This window comes from Crocodylus siamensis, chromosome 1 (genome assembly GCF_052110815.1).
Source record: "Crocodylus siamensis isolate JL-2025a chromosome 1, ASM5211081v1, whole genome shotgun sequence".
Lineage (NCBI taxonomy): Eukaryota > Metazoa > Chordata > Crocodylia > Crocodylidae > Crocodylus > Crocodylus siamensis.
Window position 1 is genome coordinate 289,562,942 of NC_143395.1, and position 18,726 is coordinate 289,581,667.

The window sequence follows — 18,726 nt, forward strand, 5'->3', positions numbered from 1 at the left end:
GTTTCCATGTTTTTATTCTCTTATTTTCTTTTAAACATTTTAAAGAAACACAGCAGAGCAAAAGGCCAAGTAGTTTTATAGGCGTACTGTGCTAGTAAAACCCAAAGGAAAATTACTGTTGTTCACAATAAATAAGGACAAGAATGATCTGAGGTCTAATAGATGAGTAAACGAGAAAGGTTAGAAATAATTTTTGACTAAATATCAATATGGGCATATATATGCTGTAATTTGGGAAGGTACTGACTTTGTTTGCATTCCTTTACTACTAATATTTGCTTTCTTTCCCTAGATCTACTATATGTAGAAAACTTTGCTCGCTGTGGTTTCTGTTTATTTAGTCATGTAGCAAGGGTCCGTTTCTAGTTAATCTTTCAGTCCTTTGCTTTGTCTTGGCTGCTAAATTTTGGGTTTGATGACAGAGTATTAAAAATCTGTTTAGTTGATAAATTTGTACGTGCTTTAAATAAGATGGTGATATTCTTTAGTTTCTAAATATGTAATTCTTAATTCACTATTCAGACTAAAAACACAAAATGGAGAAGAAAAGAGCTGGTTTCTATTTTCAGCTCTCCCAACTGATCCAATGCATGAGCTTGGGGAAATCACACAGGACTGTTTTCTGACATACTTGTTCATCTGAAATAGCCCCTTATTCTGCCAGTAGTTCCATTCATATGATGAAGTGTGTTGTATTACGACCTCTAATCTGTCTGCCATATAAGGAAAATTAAAAATAAGATTCCTCTACCTTGCCCAAAGTCTTGTGAGGATTAGTTCATTATTTTTTTCAAAGTATGTACATTTCTTCAGATTTAATGACTTTAAAATGAGGGAAAAAATCACTATATTCCAAATTCCAGTATTCTATTTTTTCCCAAAAATGATCTTCAAGAAAATAAAAACAATTATAATAGTAGTCATTTTTGTTCTTGTTAATATTCAGGAGCAACTGTATTGTGGTAATATCCCATTGCACTAGACACAACCTTTTCTCTGAAGACTTTACAGTCTAAGAGAAGAGAGAACAGGTGGATTCAACAAACTGTTGGGTATCCAAGGAAAGACTGAAACAATACTGATTGTCAGGAAGAGCGCTGTTTTTGGCACATGAACTGTATAAGCCACTTGTCTAATTGGTTTTGAGAGAGGCACCTGCTATGTTAGTCTGAAGTTCATCAGAAGGCAGGGTATATATATACACCTTTATAGTTGGTTTTTGACATTATAGCATGTTAGTGTCTGCATCCTGCACAGTGGCTCAAAACAATAATGGTGGTAAAAATCATCATCGTGATGGGCAAGGGTGATGGTGATGCACACATGAGCTCACAGACATGTGGGAGCACAGTGTAGATAGTGTGACAGGAATGTGTACAGTGAAATTGTAATGAACTATTTTGGTCTGAGTGAGGCATAGCAGCCATTGGACAGGTTGGTAGCAGCATTGTGATATATATTTTTGCAAAAAAAAAAAAGTCTACTTCACCTTATGCATCCCAAATCCCTTGTGCTTATTGCTATGGCATATCAAAAGGGGGTTACTCATCTGTTCATGTCTCCCATTTTGAAGACAACCATTCTTTTCCTAATTCTGTTCTGTTGCAGGAAATGAGCTGATTGAATCTGTTGTAGTGTTATTGCTCTGAAATTATATGTTGATGCTTTTATTTGCTCACATAAAGCAAAGATCTTGCTGGTAGCCAACACTTGTCAGAATTATGACAGTGCATTAGTTTCTAAGCAGTAAGATCTGAGAGGTTACAGCATTGCTTATGCGGCTTTATACAGCATGAAGGCCAAAGAAGGAATTACATTATCCATCTGCAGTGTGCAATAATAATCCCCTAGATGTGTACTGCCTGTTGTGTCTCACCACCAGTTCCATATACGGTATGTTGGTAAAATTAAAGAAGACGGCAAGACCTGAATGTATATAGACATTATTGACATCAGTGCTGACCTCAATGACAGCTTTTGTTCATGTTGCAAGGGGTTCAAATTAGAATATATCTGACACATATATTTTAACAGCAAGCAAATTACTCATTCTAAAGGTCACTGATAATTTGCATAAATTCACCAAGACAACTTCAGTGCAATAATGTTTTCTATGGCCAAAATAAACAAAGGTTATTACAAGGATGTACTTTTATTATGTACAACTAGAGGAAATATTCTCCTTGAGATTTGCATACCTACAATAATAACATTTATTATTTAAACTTCCATACTTCCAGTGAGCTTCCAGTCAGGGCTCATGGCTTAACCACTATGCACTCAGTGCAGACAACCAGTAGAGACGTCAGAACCTATGTTATGGTATCATAAAACCTTTGGCTGAAATGAGCAACTTGTGGGTGGAGAGGGGAGAAAGAGGCAGGCCAAGATGAGGGAAAGGTGTGTTTGTTAGTCATTTCTAATAGCATTGGTAAGGACTGTTTTGTCTTAAACTAGACAAGGGAAGAAAGACCACATACTTTACAGAGAATCATTTAAGTCCTGTTTCTTTGTTTTAATTAAAACTTACAAAAACCATATGTGAAAGCTCTATGGCTCTTTAGAAGCTGCCTGTTAGGAAGGAAGGATCCTGAGCTTGTTGCATATGGGGTAACAGAAGAGGCAATGTACATGTGTTCAGTGGTACAGTATGAAGTGGAAGGTAGGCCTATTGAAAGTCTCTAGGTAAAGGCCAGAGGGAAAAGAATCAGGGAGGATGTCATAGTGAGCATCTGCTATAGGCCTCCAAACCATGAGGAAGAGGTGGATGAGGCCTTCCTTAAACAGTTGATGGACATTTCCAGATCTCGGGGCTTAGTTCTCATGGGGGGGTGGGCTTCAATTATCAGGATATCTGCTGAGAGGAAAACACAGAAGTGCACAAGCAGCTCAGCAAATTCTTGGAGTGTGTTGGGAAAAACTTTTTGATACAGATGGTAGAGAGGCCAACTAGGGGGGAAAGCTCTTCACAACTTAACAATCACAAGGAAGAAGGAATTGATTGAGAATGTGAAGACGGAAGGTAACTTGGGTGACAGTGACCACAAAATGGTAGAGTTCAAGATCCTAAGCAGAAGAAGGAAGGAGAGTGGCAGGATAAGGATGCTGGACATTAGGAAAGCATAATTTAACAAATATAAGAAACTCGTAGGTTGGATCCCCTCATAGGCAAGTCCTGAGAGGAAAAGGAGTCCAGGAATGTGTCTACATGAGGTGTTTACTGCAGAGCTGCCTAATTTAGCTCTTCAGTAAACACCTTGGCCTCTATACGTGCAGCCCTATTAGCCCACAGGAAACTAATAAACTCTACTTCAGGTTAGTACTTGTAAATACAAGTACAATCTGGCTACAGAGTTTTTTCATGCGGAGCAATGCACGTGCAGATGCACAGGTAGATGCTGCTCGCTGGCTAGCCCCATACTGAAGCATTTTCGTGCCCAGTACAGCATGTTGAGACAGGCAGAAACAGCCCTGGGGTGGCAGGCTGAGCCCCAGGGTCCCCTGCCAGCCAGAGCTGTTCTGATCCAGTTCAACTTGCTGTGGTCCTGGATGGATCTTCAAACGGTGCACCTGGGAGCAATAAACTCAAGTGTGATATGTATCAGAGTTTATTGCTGTGCATTAATAGCTTGTGTAGACATGCCTCAGAAAAGCTAGCTGTACTTTAAGAGGATCATCTTAGGGTGCAGGAGCAAATTATCCCTATACAATGGGAGGATGAGGTAAATGGAAGGCATATGTAATGGGAAGATAGCCTTGCTAGACTGGAGACCAGCTTGGTTTCAGCTTGTCATAGTTCTAGGGAAGAGTGTAACATTATAGCACATCCATGCAAAAATAAAATTAGGAAGGCCAAGACATGATTTGAGATGCAGCTGACAAGGGACAAAAAAGGCAGTAAAAAGGGAGTCTACAAATATGTCAAAATTAAAAGGAAGACCAGAGAAACTATAAGTTCCTTACTGAATTGAGAACGCAGTCTAGTTATAGATGATTCAGAGAAGAGTACATGCCCATTTTACTTTCATTTTCACAAATAGGGGCAGCTACCAGATGATGAATGGAATTGGTGGCAAAGATAGGGAAGGGAGATACAAACAGCCTAGAGTAGGGGTGTCAAAATTATCTGGCCTCATGGGCCATATGAATAGCATGTGTCCAGTCTGCCAACTGGATTGAACCCACCAACCAGCCTTGCGTGCTAGATTCAGCACATGTTCTAAAGTGGATGCCATGTGCAGCCCAGTCCTGCTCCGGCCACTCCGGGGCTGCAGGGCCATGGTACATACAGAGGTCCCTCTGCTACTCTGGGGCTACACTGCATGTGGTGCCCACCCTAGGACTTTGGGGCCATGCTGCATGTGGCAGGTGCTCTAGGTCTCAGTTGCCCACACTAGCCATTGGCTGCTGTGGGACTGTGCTACACACATTGCTGTTCTCGGGCTGTGGGGCCATGCTGTGTGCGACAGCCATTCCAGGATGGAGCCAAGGTGTGCCGGGCAGGCACCACATGAAGTGTGGCCAGAGTGCCTTCTTCATGTGGTGTGCAGGCCATCCAGCAGGGCCCACATGCTGCTTGTGGGTCACTTTCAAGACCAATGGGCAGCACAGGCTTGGATGACAAGGCTCTGGCCAGATCTGTGACATCCCTGGTCTAGAATAATGGCACAAGAGGTTAAAGAATACTTGGAGAAGCTAGATGCTTTAAAATCAGCAGAGCTGGATGAGATGCAACCTAGAGTACTGAAGAAAATGGCTGAGTGTAACCTAGAGTAATTTCAGAGCCATTGGCTCTTGGAGAACTCATAGAAATTGGGTGAGGTTCCAAATGACTGGAAAAGGGCAAATATAGTGCCTACCTTTAAGCAAGGAAGGAAATAGGATCTGGGGATCTGCAAACCAGACAGCCTGACCTTGATGCCTGGAAAAATCATGGAGAGTAGGTCCTCAAGGAATCCATTGTGAATGAGGATCAAACGGCATGGATTCACCAAGAGCAAATCATTCCTGACTGACCTGATTTTCTTCTGTGATAAGGTGGCAGGCTCTGTGGATGAGGGGAGAGCAGTGAATTTTAGCAAGACACTATTTCTCACCAAGTTCTCATAAAAAAGCTCAGGAAATAGAGACTGTATGAAAATACTACAAGGTGGATATATAACTGTTTAGATCATTGTGCTCAACAGGTACTCATAAATGACTCAATGTCTAGTTGGGAGGAGGTATCAGGTGCAGTTCTCCTGGGGTCTGTCCTGGTTCCAGTATTGTTTAATATCTTCATTAATGATTTGGATGATGGGATTGAGTGTACCCTTAGCAAATTTGTAGATGACGCCAGGTTAGGTGAAATTACAGGTACTCTAGAGAGTGGGGGTAGGATCCATAATCACCTGAGTAGACTGAAGAAATTTTATGCAGTCAATCAGATGAGATTCAGTAAGGACAAGTTCAAAGTCCTGCATTTGGGATGGAATGATTGCATGCACAAATCCAAACTGGGGAATGATTGGTTAGGCTGCACTATTGCAGAGGAGACTTGAGGGTTCCAGTAGATCATAAGCTGATTATGAGTCAACAGTATGTTCTTGTTTGAAAGTAAGCCAACAGCATCCTGGGTTGTATTACCGGGAGTGTAATTTCCTAATCAAGGGAATTGATTCTTTCATTTTATTCAGCACTGGTGAGGCATTACTTGCAGTTCTGTGTCCTGTTTTGGGCCTCACGCTTCAAGAAGGATGTGGACAGTTTGGAAGAGTCCAGCACAGAGTGACAAAAATGATCAGGGCCTGGAAGACAAAATTGTGAGGAAAGACTGAAATAGGGTTATTTAGCCTGCAAAAGAAGACTGGGGGAGATTTGAGAAGTCTTTGAAAGCTGAAGGGCAATTATTGACAAGATGGACGTGGGCTTTTTTCTGTGGTCATAAGGGACAGGACTAGAAGCAATTGGAAATTTAGGTTGGAGTTTAGGAGGAACTTTCTGACTATGAGGGTGGTCAAGCATTGATTGGAACAGTCTACTAGAGAAGTTGTGGAATCTCCACCCCTGGAAACTTTGAAGAGCAAGTTAGACACTTAGCTGAAATGGTTTAGTTGAGGATGATTCTGCCTCAAAGAAGTGGATTTGACTAGATGACCTTATGAAGTCCCTTCTAGCTCTACTTTTCTATAATTCTGTACCTCATTGTATACCTGAAATGTTCACATTTTAACAACTGATTATTTAAATGTTGGTGTAGGGGGGTATGAGTGTGTGTTTTTCACAATGCAATCCCTTATCTTGTTTTCCATACAATGTTCAAGAGAATTCAGCCTGGAATTTGAATAGTTGGGGGGGGGAATTATTTTAATTAAACCATTTTAAGACTCTTGGGGAGGCATTATTGTGGTTTTCATTGTGTGTTAATTTTGTAACAGTTAGCTTCTATGTCTGACTAATATGTTGAATAGCAGATGGTTTTGCTGAAGATTCAACAACTTTTCAATTCATATTTGCTATGAGATCTCAAACCTGATCCAAGATCTTCAACAGATAAGTTAGCAAGTCCATGGAAGACCATACTTGTCATTCCTATTATTTATGAAGAGAGAGAGCAACAACAGCAACAAAAAGTTAGAGGAGGAAGAAGATAAAAGGAAAGAAAAGAAAACAACCCTTGAAGAATCTTTACAGGTTTCCCTTGCTTTATGTGGGTTCTGTCTGTGTGAATTCGCTCTTATGTGATGACCCTTTTTATACCAAAAATTAATTGCATCAGAGGTAAATTCACTCTTAAGCGATCAGTGTGATGGAAGCCCGCAGTTAGCTGCTTTGTGTGGTGCACAGTCAAAGTGACTCACACCAAAATACGGTCTCTTGTGTGGATCTGTGCTTCTTGCTCATCGTCTGTGACGTGTTTCTGTAGTTGCCATCCCCATTATGATAGTTGCCATCCCCATTATGCCCTGTGCTTGTGCGTACGGTCTGCTGTTGGTGAGTACCAAAATTGTCTTGTAAAAGTGGTAGAAATGGGTTTTGGGGTCAGTACAGTTGTGGTCTTGGAATGTATCCTTATTTGTTACATTGTAAAGTGGGTTCCCTTTATGCAAATTTGAGTTATGTGCCATTTTCCAGGACTGCAAGTACAGCATAAAGCAAGGAAAACCTGTATATATCAAAGTGAACTTAAGGATGGTCCAACTTGTTAACAATCCTTTTGTCAGTAAAAGAGAATTGAAGATTTGGGGTCATACTGGGTAAATTATTTTACTGTAACTGACTTCACTAGATTTTTTTTTCTCTTGTTTTTTTTTCAGTGGAGTTTATACACTGTGATTTGGCTTCTATGAAGTCCATACAGCAATTTGTACAACAGTTTAAAGTAAAGAATTGTCCACTCCATGTCCTGGTGAATAATGGTGAGTTCATTTTCTTCTGCCCTTATAAAGATTAGAAGCTTTTAACTTTAACATGTTATTTTTTCCCCAATGCTTCACATTTTAGATGAAACATTTAAAACTGTTGACAGCAGATGATTGTTAACCACTACAGTACAATCTAAGAGACATGATTACTTACTATCTCAGTGTGAATATCTCAGTATTGCCAATTCTTGTGATATTTTCCTATTTTCCATGGAGAAACCTAAAGGTTAAAAAAGAAAAATCAGAAAGCAAATAAAAAAACCCCATAATATTTGCTAGCTCTCAAAAAAGTTCTCATGATTATTGGAGACTGAAGATTTTGAATCATTAGGATTGGGATACTTTTCCAATAAAATAACTTTTTCATACATATTTAACCCGGGTGGGGTGAGAAGAGGGGGCTGGAAACAATGTAAATCTGTTTGGGGCCACACTTCCCAAACACTCTCTGCTTCTTTCCTCTCACACACTCTATACTTCTTTCCTCTCAACTCTTTGCATGGATCTTTCCTCAATAAAAAGACAAGGCAGAATAGAAGAAATGGAAAGGGGCCCTTTTCCTCCATGTTAGACACTTGTCCTATACTGATGATGGACACATAATTTCACCTGCTTCAATTAAAAGAGTTGCTATATACATGTATAAATGTGTTGCTTGAGCTGTTGATAATAAAAGCAAATTATCACTCACTCAGTATTAAATTATTACTAAATTATCACTCAGTCTCAGCGAAACCTCAAGGAATTAGGCCAAAAGCTATATAATTATACAATTGAGCAGGAACATTATAAATAATAAGAAACACTTCATGAAGATTTTCAGCATTATTATCTTCATTTTGCAGAAGTGTAAACTGATTCATATAGAGGCAAAATAACGTAGGCTTACTCAGCAGGCTACTGGCTTTGTTGAGAATAGTACTCAGATTGCTTGAGAATTACTCTAAGACTCTGTCTGCTAGGCCAAACTCATATATGAAATGGATTGTAAAGCAACAGTGAAGGCAGAGAGGAAGCAAACATAATCTTGCAAACACACTGCTGATCATAGCACTTAAAATCCTGAGCAGTCTTATTACTATTTTACTTTATTTCCACTGAGTTTGTTCAGCCAGGACCACTGTACTTGGTAATATGTTCACAGGATCAAGGTCTAAATATGGCTTTTGAGAACATGATAGTGAGCATCTCATTTTTAAAGTGGTGACATTTATGCTGGTTAACTCTGTGGGAAACAAAGATTTCTTTTTTATTATAGGAACGCCAAATATCTTAAAATATATATTCGTAATAGACATAAGTGGTTTTGGTATCTTACTTTATATTATTATAAAGAGACTTGAAATTTCAAACGACTTCCAAATTATTCTGCCATCCACTTGTAAAGCATTAATAGCGCAGGCATTAAATCACTGGTGTGCCAGTACTGGCAATCATGTCTGTAAATGTTAAAGGCTTACAGTAGCAAAGTGTGACCTAATCACAACCTGCTCACTGAATCTGACTGCTAAATTGTATGGCTGCAAGAAGTACATTAGGGAGCTAGCAGGTGCCAACCCCGGATACCAGAAATAGAGCTAACCATTGAAAGACCATACAAATAATACAGAAGCACCATGCTTATCTAGTCTGGTATCATCATTGACAATGACATCATTGAGATCCTGTCAACTTATTTAGCCAGAAACACAGTCATGTTTAACCAGCAGGCAAAAATTTTGCTCTTGCTGATCCACTAACATTAGCTATGACAAGTACTGGGCAGTCACTGGCAACTTCAATTGCGACAATATTCTTTGAGGTCATGGATAGCAACCAAAATGAATGGCAAAAATCAACACCTCAGCCTAATACAAAGCAACCAAATTCCTTCAACAGAGGATGAAGATACAACACAGACCTCATGATCTTTAACACTAAATTAGTGAGATCGTGTAGAAAAATTCCCACACTTTCAACATTGTTTCTTTTGCTTGAAGATAAATGCAGTTGTAGCCCTGAAAATGATGCCATTTTATCACCATTTCAGCTTCAAAAAGGAGGGCTGGCAGGGCTTTGCAGAAGATTATGATGCAGTAATTGAGCAGATGGAACCTCTGAGTAAATATGCCTGGTTCACAAATGCTGTATGAATATTGCTCAAGGCTGTAGAATTAAATATATACTCAGCCTGACTCCAAAAATTGTGGACCTGCATGAACACACAATCAGGAATTTGAATTTAGATCTTTTTTGTGGAGGATACCACTGCTCTAAGAGAAGAACTGATGTCCTCCTTGATGGTGGAATGCCAAAAACCTTGGCAGATACTGTCTGAAAACATTTATGACATTTAATAGCAGGAAGACATGGGCTGCAGTATGCACATGTGCAGTGATTCAAGAAAGCAAGGAATATTACAACACTGCAACAAACCAAGAGGTTCACCTCTTGTTTTGAAAAGAATAGACAACCAGCATGCCTTTTACCATTACCCATAATGTTATCCTAATCCCATGTCCACCAAACCATTCATAATGGCACACCTTAAGATAGCTATCAATTAACTGAAGTAAAACAGCAACTTTTGATGTCATTCAGAAGAAACAGTTAAAATATTTTGGATTGAAAATTGGAACTAGTTAATCATACAGATGTTATATCAATTAATGTTCACAAGATTAAAAAATGCTGGTGGTAAGTATGCTTCAATAATGTCAGATCGAACTGGAGAACAAGAATTTTTTGACTTGTCTCACTTTTCTCCTATACACATAAGCTCTTTGAAAGCTTCATAGTGTACCATATTGCAATAACATGTGATGAGATTCTAATTGAAGAGCAGGCAAGATTTCATACAGAGAAATCATGCATAAGCCAGCTGCTCAATTTTATACGACATATTGAAGATGGTTTCAAAAAAGATTTGATCATAGGAGCTGTATTTTGTAGACCTCTCGGCAGCATGCTACACTATCAGTCACCAGTTCCTCACCAAATTATTGCAGATGAATAAAGATATGCATCTCAGTTAACTCATTTGAACTTCACTTGAGAACAAATGGTTCTTTTTAGAATCAGATAGAAAGCAAAATTGCTGGCATCAACAGCATAACGATCTCCCACAAAACTGTTTAATACCTACATGCCAACAATCGGCCAATTCACCGAAGTACCAAAAATGTCATATACGCAGACAACTTCTGTGTGACAGCTCAAAGTGAGTGTTTTACCTGATAACAAACTTAGCAACTTTATTAAGATGCTACAAGGAAAACCAACTGTAAACTGGTCCCAACTAAGACTATGCCCTCCCCCTGTGGAATGTGAGGACATTGAGTATGAAATAACAGAAGAGTGGCCCACTTCTCAGACCTAGTTCACCTTGATGTGATTTTTGCCATACATGGTACATTTCAAGAAGATCAAGGTAAAAGTGAACTTACAATGTAATATCATCTGGAAGTTGGCTAACTCTCTTTGGCGAGCCAGTACATTAACACTCAGGTTAGCCATACTGGCCTTTTGCTGTTTGTCAGTGAACAATGTGTGTCCAGCATTGGAGAAATTTGCAAATGCAAAAAAGTTCATGTTGAGTGAATGTTGTCAAAGCATCGCCAACTACTTCAGACTAACCAACGTAAAGAATCTTTACCTATTGACTGGCATTGCATCCTGAAAAGAGGATGCAATGCCAATCAATTATTAGAAAGAGTGGCCAGTCATGTACAATGGATCTTTCAGACCCATAGCATCCTCTATGTTATCACAAGCCTGTTGCTAAGTGAGTTAAACTGTGAAAGTTCTTTATTACCTCCATGGAACTTTGCAGTTCATCTCCAAAGAGCACATGGCCTATGCTTAAACATGGATTGCAAGTGATACCAGCAGGTACTAAGATTGAACTGCAAGCCACAGAAATTCTCACAGATAGTTAGATAATGCCCTAACTGACTTTCCACGGGGGTCAGTTTCTGTAAAGTAAACATCAAGAAATGGGATTACCTGAACAATGCCTAGAATGTTAATCGTGCCTGTGGCAGAGACACATCACCTCAACTAATTCTGTATTGGCTGTTAGAAGCGACATGCACAACTGATGAGTTAAGCCACTGGTGATGCGTAGGAGGTGCACACGGGTGCACATGCACTCACTGAGCATGGTGGTGCACCCCATGCGAAAAGGCACCACTGACACTGTCAGTGGCACCTGCGGGTGATCATTGCTCACCACCCCCCCCCCACTGCCAGCACTGCTCTGGTGACTGTTGACACTGCCAACGGCATCTGCAGATGGTCACCGACCACTCGCCGACAGTGCTGCAGCTGCCTGCGGGAGCTCCCCACTGGCCACCACCATGCTCCCACCGCTGACAGTGCTGCCACCACCTACAGGAGCTCACCGTGCTCCCCCGGCCTCCAGGGCATATGACATTCATGAGTTAAGCACTGTTACTTAACACATGAGAGCCTGTGTCTACAAAAAATCATAATTGATCTATTTCAGAGCAATGAATACAAATAAATGTCATATTTACTCAAATACAAGATGAGGTTCCCCCCCTCCCCCAATCAGCATGGGGCAAAAAACCCTCACCTTACAGTCACTTATAAGAAAACCTCATTATACACACTATAATGTGTGTATTCATTAATGTGCTGCTAAAAGCAGCATGTGCATAGTAATGGAAACTAATTATGAAGTTGATTAAATGCAGCCAATACTAAAGTATTACTATAAAACACATGGGCCATATTGGGCAAACATACTGGTGAGAACCTACTATAACAATAAGTTCGTGCTACCCATCTGAACAACATAAAGGACAGTGCCCTTTGTGCTCAGTCCCTCTCAGTGCTGATTCTTTTTCAGGTGACGGTAAGTCACTACATTGCATACATTTCAATTTTGTTTTCACCCCCGCAGCTGAGCTGCGACTTTCTTTCCCATTTTCAGTTATTCCTGTTTTTTCGTCAGCGTTAAATGTCTGGCAAATATAATCAAAAGAGGCCCCAAACAGTTCATCCTGAAGTCCTCTATCTCCCCCCTCTCTCAGCCTGTCGCATATGAATGGCATGGCCCTACCCTCCATGAAGTGAAGGCACACCAGATTGTCCTGAGCCTCATCTGCATAGACATTTTTGAAGGATCCCAGGACTTGTGGCAACAACACCTGGTTCCAGTCATGAGTGGGGAGCTAATTACCGCATGGATTTTCTATGGAGGATATCTGGAATACACAAACATACTGAGCAGTGGAGTCAGCATGGCTTGAAATGCTGTTGACTCTGCTGGGATTCAGCCTAATGAACTGTATGGTGAATTGTAAGCCTTTTGTCTTTGGACTAATATGCTGCCTAGTTTGTACTCTATATAAGGAGGTACAAAAGTGCTACTTAAAAGTGCAAAAATTTGCTGCAGTTTGAAAAAAGGTAAAATGTATCAATTCTGGATGAACTAAGTCTATGTGTGCCCATAGTAACTTGCCTATACAAAAAATACTACAAACATATTTTATTTCAAAGTCAGTGTTTTCAAATTTGTCTCACTTCCATGTGCTCAGGGAGAGCAGGGTCTGCAGAAGGGAGGAAGGGGCCGCAGGATGGCGAAGTTGGGAGGGGGAATTGGGTTGAGGGCAGGTGGGCTACCTGACCCGCCCCCAGATTGATTTTTCCCTGCTATAGCATTCACAGAGGGAAAAATTCAAAGCAAACCTTCAATAATTAGATTCCATACTTAGAAAATTATAACAAATTTACAATTTTTCCATATATAGAATCTAATTATTGGGGGTCATTTTATATTCAGGGTTGTCTTATATTCAGGTAAATACAGTAAATAAAAAGACTTCAAGTAAACATTCTCTGCACAAGTCTGCATGTTCATGATCCACATGTTTTGCTTAACTCATGATCTTTCAATTGCCAAGATAAATTTGGTGTTTTAAGAAAATCTATTCAGAAGCTGTAATGATATGGATGGCTTAACTTTGCCTTTACTAAAGTGATAGCAGACTTGCAAAAATAATCATCATCAGAGCTGGTCTAAAAGCTCCTGTATTGTAATTAGGTAGCCCATGACAATCACATGGGAAATCACCAGGCCTCCTTTTCTAAAAACTGTTTCCTTTTCTGTTCAGTGTCTGTTGAAACTCTTGTAAACAATTCAGAGTTTTAGGTTTGGTGTTATTTTTACAGTAAAATGCTAAATGTGTTGGATGAAAAGGGAAAGTCAGAACAGATTACAGCACAGTAACAGTCTGATCCAAAGGCTTTTGAAAGACTTCCATCGACTTTGACCTTGTATGAGTGTTTAATGCATAATTAGGCACATGTCGCCATTTATAGTGATAGAGAGCTCCCTCCCTTTTTTCCTTTCCATGCCTGTCTTCATTGAATGTTTTCCTTAGGCCAGGCAATGTGATTTGTTCTATGCTTAGAGCACATTAGTTACTGATAGATTTTAAGGCTGTAAAGTCCTTAGCCTTTTATGGCAAAGGGATAATTATGAACAGGGATCCTGGTTTTCTCTGGTTAAAAAAAAATCCCAATTTTTGGATTTAAAATAGTAACTCCAAATCTACATTTTTCCATAATTAAAATGAAACACCACTAATATACACACACATATGTGTGTGTATTAGTGGTGTTTAATTTTAACCAACTGGGGATTTGGGGTTACTTTTTTAAATTAAACATTGGGAATTTTTTTTTAATCAGAGAAAACTAGGATCCCTGGTTATGAGCCTAGGGTTTGGTTGCATTCAGTCACTGCTGTCTCCTCCCCTCCATCCCCATTTCCATCTCCAGTGTTCAGACAGGAAAATTTAAGTCATTAGAACAAGGACTTAATTAAATTTGGGCTGCTCTTGATAGCATGTGGTGTTATGAGATGTGTATTGCCTGTTTTTCTTAAAGTATTTTATTCTTAAAAGTAAAATAATATGCATTGATATTAGGTGTTTTGTGAAAAATGAAATTCTAATGGTACAGTCCCTTATCTAGGGATACTATGCTAATGTATTTCTCTAAAGTAACATAATTCATTAGGGCACATTTCCCTAGATGTTTCTTACAAATCAAAACATTCTAGGATCTATATAATCAAAGACTTATCAGCTAAAATAAAGGGCTCGGTCTTGCTGTTCATTCATGTATAGATTTCTTATTGGATATATGGATAAGGCCCTTTGGAGTTAATGAAAATTCTCCCTCTGAGTTCTGTATGAGGGGTTGTGGATGCTTAGAGCATGGTTTGGATTAGAATATAAATGACTTTAATAGAATTTTCTACTCAGTGTGTGTTGAGGTTCCTGAATTCTATGATCAAGGGTCTTATCTTGTTTCATATTTAATTGAAAAAAATGTGTTTCACAGGATTACTAATGTATTAGTTCTTTTTCTCAGATTACCGTGTTGTTTTACTTGCTTCAAATTGGGTATGTCTACACGTGTTCCTGTGGCAGTGTTGTTATTGCACCGTGATTTAGTGCTTTCTTTTGGAAGTACTAAATCACAGTGCAGTAACAGTCCGTACTGCACTGTACATGTAGGACATGGTTATTTTTAGCAACTACTTTGCCATAGCAGTGTGCTATGCTGGGGGAGCCTGTTGCTAAGGCTAAGTAGTTGCTGGTTACATGTAGATGCCCGTGGACACTACATCACCCTAGCTTGTTGCTAAGCCAACATATCATCGCGTGTAGACACACCCATCAAATATGAACTAAATATACAGAGGGGTGTGTGTGTGTAGGTATGTATATATTTTAGGGGTGCACCAATAGAGATTTTGGGGGCTGATACCAATAGCTGATTTTTAAGGAAGCATATCAGCCAATACCGATTGGATTTCCAATACAGCTGTGTGCAGCTGGTAAGTCTGTTGTGGTAGATAGGGATCAGGGAGGGAAGCAGCTTAGCGGGGCAGATCAACACCCACCCCCCCCTCCCCCCCGTGAGGGATGGAGTGGGGCAGGAGCAGGGGCTGGGTCAAACTCTGCCCAGTCAAGGTGGGGTGGGCATGGGATGGAGCTGTGTCTTGTCCGGGGGACTTCTGTTGCTACGTGCACCTGTGTCTGTACGGGGCAGCTCTTCTTGGTGGGGTCTGGGCTTGGGGGAGGTGGGTGATGGCAGTGCTGGATGGGGCCTAGAGGGGGGCGCTGTAGCCACCTCAAATTTTTCCATAGCCCCCTATAACCTTCCTTCCCAGCACCACCGCCATTCACCCAGTGCAGCCCTGGGTCTTCCCAACACATGGGTGGAGGTGGGAGTTGAGCTGAGGCTGTGCTGGGCAGGCAGTCATGGTACAAGGAGGAGGGACTATGGGGGGCTATGGCAAAATTTGGGGTGGCTGTAGCCCTCCTGTAGCCCCCTCCCAGGACCGCTGTTTCCCACCCCAAGCCCAGCCCCAGCTCCAGCACGCAGTTGCAGCCTACCCACCCTGCCCTGGGTGGCACACCCCACCAAGGCACCCGGATGAGCTGTGGCTTCATCCCAAGCCCTGCCTCAACCCAGCTGGGCAGCACCTATTCCAACTCCTGCCCCACTCCCTCTCTGAACATGGGGGGGTGTTGATCTGTCCCCCCACACACCTCCCCTTACCCCCTCCCCTTCCACTACAACCAGCTCTACATGGTTCTTCAAGCTTCCAGGCTGTGCTCCTCACTGCCTTCATGCTGTGCTGCAGCTGCGTACACGCACAGGAATTTATTGGCCAAATTATCAGCCACATCGGGCCGATTTCTGACACAGCCAATTTTCTTTATATCGGTGCTGATCTGATATTGAACCAATGTATTGGTGCATCTCTAAAATATATCCCATTCCAATTTACATGTAAACATACAGTATATTTTGTGTTTCACAATGGTGACCCCAATAATAGACCCATCCTTTCAGAGTACATTCTGGCAAGTTGTAGGACCATAAACAATAATGAAAAAAGTTAAATGTGTATTAAAACAATATTTAATATGGGAAATTTTAATTTAATTGCCGTGTTGGGTAAAACAGTCTAGACTACCAGTCAGTGATGTCCTAGCAGAGACGGGATTTGACAGCACCTCCCTCTGCATCAGTGACATCTTCCACAGGCTGGGGCAGTGGGGAGAGAAGGGCCAATTGGGCTTGTACACAGGGTGCAATCTTAACAGTTATGCCTCTGCTACCTATGTTATTTTGGAGCAAAGTAGGAACTTAGAGTACTGAGCAGTTGAGTAATTTTGATAAGATGTCTGCCATCCATAACTCGGGGATCTATTCAGAACTTTATGTAAAGCGTTGAGCCTGGGAGTTTCAAAGATGCTGAGAGGTAGATGTCTAAGTTCCATTGAAAATCAGTGGAATATGGATATTTAACTACCCCTTTAGGCTGTTTTGAAAATCCAGGGCCAAACATATAGTATTTAAAATTGGAGTAATTTAAGAGGCAATTCCATGTCCCCCCTTCCTCACTTAAGGGGGAATCTGAGTATTATCATACAAAAAAGTGTTTGAAAACATGTATGATTTCATCTGGCAAACAAAGGTCAACTCTTTCTTGTATGCTTTTTACTTTGCTTCCAGGCACCTTTCTTCCATTCCACACTGTGCATGTTCAGCCACTGGTTTTCAAACTGAATAAAAATCAAAACGTGTCTTAAAAATGCAAATGTGGTCCCCTTTATGCACAAGCCCTACTATAAGAAAAAAGCCTAACTAAAAATCATCATAATGGAGTTTTGTAATAAGTTGATAAAATCTTGGTTAACCACATGTGTATATTACATGGGGGAAATTTATCATTTAGGTCTTGCAAGTAATTATTTCATGTTGACACCATAATCTTTTTGGATTATAAGACCTTTTTGGGACAAGGACTATATCTTAATATGTCTGAAAATAACTTGCTTTATTAATGGCACTGTAGCAATGAAAATAATAAATTAAGAATAGTAGTATGCAGTTCAAATGCAGAAAAAAAAATCCTGCCATGTGCTATGGTTACAAAAAGGGCCTGACAGTTAGGCTGTTTAGTATAAGTATTTACAGGAGTGGTTTGCTGGTATTATTTTCCACTAGATTTTTTTTCAACCTAAATAGTCAGTTGTCTTCTTGTATGCTGAATATGCTTTTAAGTACATTTTAAACATATCTGCTTTATTCTTCTGCTAGGCTGAATGGTTTCACAGACCAGGAAGCTTAATGGTTAAGTCCCCAAACCAGTATTTATTACAGAGTATACAGATACTTGCATCACCAAATATTTGTAGGACTACAGAGTGTCAGACTTAGTGACAGTGGAAAGCCGGTTTATATTTAGGCTTCTCTAATGATCATCAGTTTTTTTTAAAAGAGGAGCTCTCCCATTTAGTTATCTAAATTATAAGAATGTCTATATTCAGTACAGCATACGTGTTCAGAAGGTTACATTAGTCTGAGAAGATACCTGATCTGTGTCTGAAAGTGAGCATTGTGAAAACTGCAATTTGGTTGTGCTCAGTAGAGCTCTCTCAGATTTTTAGCAGATGAAATCCTTTGTTTTTCAATTGGACTGCGCATGTTCTAGCTCAGGACTGAGCAAATCTCCCCTGCAGGGTGGACTGATTTAAATCACCAAGAGAAAACCCTGATTTACATCATTGATTTAAATCAAGTTTCCCAGTGGTACGTTACATATTTCTTAAACAATGATGCAAATCTGATCACTAAAACATGTTCATTTACAACTCAATACAGTGTTTTACAACATCTGTCCTTAAACATTTTTTTTAAATTTTCAAATGTTATTAAGTCTAACAGGCAAGTCATCACAACACTAAACGTACGCTGTCTTTAAAAATTCTACAATTAGATCTCATTCCCACTCCCACTGTAATTTTTATTCATAGACTGAAACAGAAGTACAAGTTTTCCTGCTTTTTCAACTCCCAGTCGAGTTAGCTTAGCTTTGAGTGAATAATACCCAACGATGAAAATATTCTCTCTGTGCCTGCAGAGGAAGCTACTGCTGTAAAAAGTTGGCTTAGCAACTGAAGGAACTCTGTTTCCAGGTGCCTGGCTAATGATTTCCACCAGTTCAGGGGAGTGGCTTTGTTCAAAACATCATCAGTAAACATGCACTGTTTAAATGGTTCCCCTCCAGCCCTGCAATTTATTATGACTGGCATAACTGAGGAGTGACTTTGAGATGCCCATGCCATGGCAGCATCATCTTCTTCATAAGTTAGGCATTTACTTTATCTGGGGTTGAGACTGTTTACAAGAAAATGAAGTGTAGTTAGTGCTTGATCTATTTACTACTTTATTGCCTGCAGTTTACCTTTCTGGTTAGGTATTTCTTTTTTCAATGTCTCTTGAAGCG

General features: G+C 40.2%; 1 protein-coding gene across 1 annotated transcript in view; it reads left to right on the forward strand.

Moving 5' to 3' along the window:
- DHRSX (dehydrogenase/reductase X-linked) overlaps positions 1-18,726 on the forward strand; it is a 254,487-nt gene that overhangs the window by 145,592 nt on the left and 90,169 nt on the right. The window contains exon 4 of the mRNA XM_090064262.1: positions 7,296-7,397. Within this exon, the coding sequence (XP_089920388.1) occupies positions 7,296-7,397 (102 nt within the window). The remainder of the gene's footprint in view (positions 1-7,295; positions 7,398-18,726) is intronic.